Raw genomic sequence first — 7,070 nt, forward strand, 5'->3', positions numbered from 1 at the left:
GTATAGGCTCTATCTCGTTTAAATTCTGAAAATCGTAAAAAGCAACAACATCAACATCGAATGGGACCTATAAATTTTGCAAGAGTGCGTAATGAAATGGTAATAATTTTGATTTTTTATAAGTTTTTTCTTGTTGTATAATGACCATCTTAAAACTAGATAAATATTATTTTTGGCCATTTTTAATACTCTTTTCCCTTACTTGTAGCATGAAATGAATGAGAACAAAGAAGACCCATCACAGGTTGATGTGTTTGTTGCAACTCGAATTGGACGAAAAGGAAAAGAGCTTGATTCAGGAACACAAGCTGTTATTGTAAGTCATAATAAGTTGAAGTAGAACTGCCTTAATTTACAAATTGATCTAAATTAAAACTACCTTAATTTACAGTATTATTTTAAGTCAGATTGTCCTGTATAAAACTTAAGATCCTATCCTGAATATAAAATCCTGGATTCTCTTCTACCCTTAAGATTCCCACCGGAGGGTTTAAACTAAAAAAATGTATTGTTATAGTATGTAATATGTATATATCTTGATTTTAGAGCCTTCAAAGTCAATTCCCCCTGGAGGAGGATTCTTCTTGAATTGCTTATGCTTTAATTTATTTAGATATAGCAGGCGAGAAGTCAAAGATACAAATGTTAAATGATATATTACCTCTTAATTCTAATTAAAATAACAGTGACTTGTCACAAACTCACAATAGTGTCCCGTGTCCTTTTAGAGTTTGGGATTTGGTAGGCATTAATTTAAGACAACTTGCTTTTTTAGGTTTGAAATTAATCAAATTATCCTTTAATTTCTGTCATCTATTTATATTTAATGGTTAGCTGATATGGACATGACTGGTAAAGGACATAAAATCTAAGTTTTAACTTTTAATATGTTCATTATATCATTATTAAAAGTATTAAAAGTTCCCCCAATGAAGTTCTCATCTCAGAAACTTCCATTAATGCTGCATCCCTACTCTCATTCGCTTCCATTAACTCCCTCTTGAGTGTCTCAATTGAAACTATTCACATGTCCTTAAGAACATGAGAAACTTTCTCAGATTCAGTTCTGTTTGGGAAACTCATCATCACATTTTTGCTATGCTTCTTCTTGAACCGAGGAAATAGCCATGACATAACACCTTTACTTTTAGGCTGTTTTGGAAAGAAGCATGAGAATAAGTGAGTGGAACAAGCTAAAATTGTTATGTTTTCTTTTAATAGGATAAACTTAAGAGCCACCAAGAAGCTGGAGACACTCCCGAGAAAGCATTTACTGCAGTATTTGGCAAAGAACAACCAGGAAGAGTTCGATGTTATGGGAGGACAATCACAAAAACATCTCTGCAAAAAGAATGGGAGATTGCTAAAATTAAGCAGCAACATGCAGAGACTATAAGTTCAATGAAAACTGAACTTCATGAGACAAAAGATAGAGTCCAAAGTTTGGAGGATCTTGTGAAGCTTCTCTTGCAACAGAGTTCTCTTGGCACAAATATTGATGAAGCACTATCTTTATTACGAGCCAAGGAATCAACACATGATATAAATAGTAAGCAATGTTCGAATGGCAACGATCGTCCTTCCTCATCAACTCCTGATCCAAAGTAATGACCAGGTATAACAAAAAAATTTGCAGTAATTTTTGTGATTTATCATTTATTGGGAATGGACTATCAACATTTTTGGCCTTTGCTTTCTCTGTCTTTTGCCATCTTACTTCATGGTGGCTTCTGCAATACACTCTTGCTATTTTTAATCAATCATCTTTTTTTCTTTTTCCTTTTTAATTACTTATTTTTGTAGCGTTGTGCTACTGTGAGGAAGAAATTTTTTTCCTCATTGCTGAAATAATGTGGCTATGTTGGGGAGTGATGCGTGTTGTCACTGCAACAGACTCTAGTAACTGCTGTTTCATTCGCAGGAATGACAGAAATTGTCAAGGGAGTTGTTTCATATCTTTATCTTTTCATTTTTTCCCCTTCAAATTTATGTTTCAGTCATTTATTTCTCTGTTGCTTTCTCTCAAACATAAATTAATTAATTTTATACGATAGTGATAATAAAAGAAAAATCATTAAAAAATAAAAGAGAAAAATCTAATATAGCAGCAACGTTATTTCCTTCCACACCAAACAAAACACTTGCATAGGTTGCATATTCAAAAGAAAAGGTAACACTTGTATAGGTTGCATATCCAAAAGAAAAGGCAATATTTTAAAGGGTTGCATATTCAAAACTAATAGGCAACACTTCAAAGGATTGCAAATTCCAACTTATAAGCAACACGTAAAAGAGTTGTATTTTATTGCAAATAGACAACACTTCAAAGGATTGCAAATTCTAATTTATAAGCAACACGTAAAAGAGTTGCATTTTATTGCAAATAAGCAACACTTTTTAGTAGTGACCAAAATATGAGAGAAGAGACAACACTGCAAAAATGTTGTCTCAAACACACCTTTGAAGTGTTGTTGTTTTTCAACCAAAGGCAACACTTACCAAGTGTTGCTCTCAAAAGCGTTGCTTTTGAAACAAAAAAGTGTTGCCTTGATCTAAGGCAACGGCTGCATATGCAACGCCGACCAAAAACGTTGCCTTAGGCCCAAAAGTGTTGCCATAGATCAAAAGCAACTTTTTGTCAGCCTTTAGGCAACACTTTTTAAATGTTGTCTCAACCTGAAAATGTTGTAGTGTAACTTAGCTACTAATTGACTTAGTAGTAGGCTAGTAGCAATGGTTATCAAATTGACCACCAAGGGTTCTCAAATCACCAATTCAATGAGTCCCAATGACTCAAGGTCACTCAATTCCCTTAGCCTAGGCCAAGAGTAAAGAAAGCTACTCAATAATCAAAGGAAACATTTCATCAAACACCTAGAGTGAAATAAAAGTAAACATCACAAAATGCAAGAATTAACAAAACCCACAACTAACATCAATAAGAAATCAACAATAACAATGGAGATAACATAAAAGAGACTTGGAAACATAAGGTTGCATTCAAAGAAATCAAGATTCAACAATAGTTCGTCAACATAAAAGAGAATAAAATAAGAAATTAACAAGTAAAACTAGAAGATCAAAGATGTAATAACAAGAAATTAAGAGGGAAAGCTAAACTACCCTAAATTCTAGAGAGATGGGAGAGCTTCTCTCTCTAGAATTCTAACCTAAAACACGATGAAAAACTAAACTATGACTACTTGCCCATTCCACCTTCAATCCTTGGGTTCAATAGCATCAGAAATGAGTTGGATTGGGCCCAAAATGAGCTAGAAATCGCTGGCCACGAGTTGCTAAAATGGACCCACGCTAATCCTGCGATGCGTGTGCGTGATGCGCGCATACGTGTCCCTAAATGCCAGGAAACTATGGCAAATTTTATATCATTTTGAAGTCCTAGATGTTATCTTTCCAACGCAACTTTAACCGCCTCATTTGGACCTTTTTAGCTCAAGTTATGATCGATTAAGTGCGAGAAGGTCAGGATTGATAGCTTTGCAGTTCCTTCATTTCTTCATGAGTTCTCCATTTTTACACGCTTTTACTTCATTCCCTCAATCCAATCTTTGCCTTCTAATCCTGAAATCACTTAACAAACATATCAAGGCATTGAATGGAATTAAAGAGAATTAAATTTGGCTATTTTAAGGCCTAAAAAGCATGTTTTCACACTTAAGCACAAATTTAGGGAGAATTACAAAACCATGCTATTTCATTGAATAAATGTGAGAAAAGTTGATAAAATCCTCCAAATTAAGTACAAGATAAACTACAAAATTGGGGTTTATCAAACCTTCCCACACTTAAACCAAGCATGTCCTCATGCTAAGAATAAAGAAGGACAAGAAAAGGGGTATGAACATTTATTCAATGCAAATAAACTATATGCACCTATCTATATGAATGCACTAAATCCAAGATGATTCTACCTACTTGGTTAAAAGTAAATCAATCTCCATAAACACATATGCACATGTAGGGATAAGTAGTATGATGATTCAGGAATCCTACCAATTTGAATATCAAAATAAAGTACAAGTAGACTTGCAAGAAGAAAAGCTCATGAAAACCGAGAACAAGGAATTGAGCATCGAACCCTCACCGGAAGTGTATCCGCTCTAGTCGCTCAAGTGTATAGGGTCGATCACTCAATTCTCTTCTAATCATGCTTTCCAGGATTTGTCTTTCATCTAACAATCAACAATCATTCAATGCATGTATACATTCATCATGAGGACTTATTCATAGGTTGTAATGGGGCTAGGGTAAAGGTAGGGATGTATATGGTCAAGTGAGCTTGGAATTTGAATCTTTGATTAACTTAAGCTCTCACCAAACACATATGACAACCTATACAATTCTAATACAATACTTAGCTACCCATGATTCCCACTTTTTTCACATACTCATGCATTCTCTTTAATTCACATTTCATATGCATTGTTATGGTTACTTTACTTTGGGGCATTTTTGTCTCCTTTTTATTTCATTTTTTCTATATATTTTTGTTTCTTTTATTTTTCTGTTTCTTTTTCTACATAAACGTATCAATGCATATGGTTTTACATATTTAATGCATAAGCACGTACCCAATCCCATGATTTTCAACAAAAATACAAAATACACTTTTACCTCAACCAATGTCCCAAGTTTCCCATACCCAAATGATACACACCCTCACTAGCCTAAGCTAATCAAAGATCCAAATGAAGGACATTTATTGTTTTTCACTTAAGGGTAGTGATTTGCTAATATTAAGAACAAAAGGGATTAAATAGGCTTAAAATTCGCTAACAATAGTTGATAAAAGGTAGGCTATTTGGGTAAGTGAGCTAAACAAAATGATGGCCTCAATCATATAAATGCATGTATACATAGAATAATGGACATAAAGAATCAAACAAATCAAAGATTACTATCATAGAAAGAGAATAATACATACAATAATGGAAAATAGGTGGTTATAAGATGTAATCACACAATTGGGCTCAAAAATCACATGCTTGTGTTCTTAGCTCAAAAACCATGTTCCAAAATAAATTCTTCCAAGCAAGTTCAACAAATTTTTTTTTTCAAATTGGTAAGGTGCTCTAAAACAATTTTTCATGGAAAAGAAATCACCACCCAAACCAAGTAGTCCTAACATAAAAAGGGAAGTGGTAAAAAAACATATGTACAAATTTTAACTAGCAAGCAACCTAACATGCAATGAAACAACTAACTACAAAGAAAATTAAGAATTGGTGTTGAAAAAGGAAATTGTTACCCATGGAGATCGGTCGGACGACCTCCCCACACTTGAAAATTGCACTGTCCTCGGTGCATGCAAAGAAGAGCAAGGTGGACGGGTTGCTACAATTGATGAGCTCCTTCAAAGGGTTGTGCGGGTGAACTTGTTTGTTGCCCCATTTGAAGCCCCTCTTTTTTTCTCTTTTTGGTGGCCAACCTAAAAGAAGAGAAAAAGAAAGTGAATAAAGCCTACAACAAAGATATTAAAGCAAATAGAACATAGGCGGAGGCTAATGCCAAATAAGAGTAGGGTTCTCACTACATGTTAGCTATGCATGTAAGTGAGGAAACAATATAAGCTAAGACATGTTAACTAACACTTGATGCAAGAGTAAAGTCAAAGCATGAAGAGCATGTTGAGTATTGACAGAGAAGGTCATTTCCGTCGACTAGGAATTTAATCTCAAAATAAGATTAGCGCTGTAAGTATAGTTCCTAGCCAACAAGTAATGCTCAGATCAAATAATAAAATTCAAATCAAATATAAACCGAGAGTAGTTAAACCTCGGATCGTTCTCCCTAGGAATGCAAATGAAATGTTACTTCTTTCAGTTGTGAAGAGAACAAAAGGGGTTTTGTGCAATTAAAGAACAAAAGATTAAAAGAACTAAGCAATAATCAAAATTGGAAAGTAATGCAAGCAACAAGGACAATGAGATCAAAACTAGTGAAAATGCAATAAAAGAAAGCCTTAACTTGGGAATGAGTATCCAAGGAATCCTATCATGGTCATAACCACAACTATGGTAATTATGATGAGTCGATCTCGCCTAGTCAACCCCAACCATCGAGGGGTAAGTCAGGCAAGCTTAATTGACCTTAATCCATAAGTCCTAACCAACTTACCAAACTAGTTGATAAATGGCTAGCATTAATGGAAACAAGAGCCAACCAACTACCCAAGAATTACCACTAAATGTCGGATATTATGACTCTAGTATCCTAGGAACTCAAACCACAAGCCAAGGTGGGAAAATCTACTCAAAATCTAGAGTTGGCATTTTCACAAACACGTTGTGTGCATAAAAGTAAAACATGGAGAATTTCAAAGTAAAATATAAAACTATAACCAACTATCAACAAAACCAAACATAAACAAGCAATCAAACATAAAGGAAGCATGAAATGTAAAATTCATTAATCAAAACTTCAAGAAACACAAAATTGCAATATGAACAAGTAACTTGAACCAAGAGAAGTTGAAAGTAAAAGTGCTTTAATTAAAGAGGAAATTGAGAGTATTTACAAATGAAGAAGTGAAATCAAAATCAAAGCTTGCTATAAAATGCTACGATGGAAATTGATAAACCCTAGGAGAGCTATCTACTCTACACTACTCCTACTCCTAATTACTATGAAAACTATGTAAAAATTGCTCTAATGCCTCCCCCCTTTGATAAGTGTTGAAGTCTCCTTTATATAGCACTCCAAGATAGCAATTCAGCCTTCCAAGAATGAGCCAAGGACCTCAGAAATCGCAAAGCATGTGCATAATTAATGAAATCACGTGTTGGGACCTGTGCAGACGCACAGACGTGTGCGTCGGCACACGCGGCTGAAAATGGACATGTGCGTATGCACAAGTGCGTGCGTACGCACACATAGAAATTTTCACTTGTGCGCTGATGAGCGGATAATTTATACCCTTTTTGGCATTGTTTTTACATAGTTTTTAGTATGTTTTAATTACTTTTTATTATATTTTTATTAGTTTTTATTCAAAAATCACATTTCTGGACTTTACTATGAGTTTGTATGTTTTTCTATAATTTCATATA

General features: G+C 34.3%; 1 protein-coding gene across 1 annotated transcript; it reads left to right on the plus strand.

Moving 5' to 3' along the window:
* LOC110265922 lies at window positions 46–1,971 on the plus strand. Its single transcript, XM_021109488.1, has 3 exons — window positions 46–99; window positions 209–316; window positions 1,222–1,971. The coding sequence occupies exons 1-3, from the start codon at window positions 61–63 to the stop codon at window positions 1,606–1,608; spliced, it is 534 nt and encodes a 177-aa protein (XP_020965147.1). The 5' UTR covers window positions 46–60; the 3' UTR covers window positions 1,609–1,971.

The sequence above is a fragment of the Arachis ipaensis genome, chromosome B08 (genome assembly GCF_000816755.2).
Source record: "Arachis ipaensis cultivar K30076 chromosome B08, Araip1.1, whole genome shotgun sequence".
Lineage (NCBI taxonomy): Eukaryota > Viridiplantae > Streptophyta > Magnoliopsida > Fabales > Fabaceae > Arachis > Arachis ipaensis.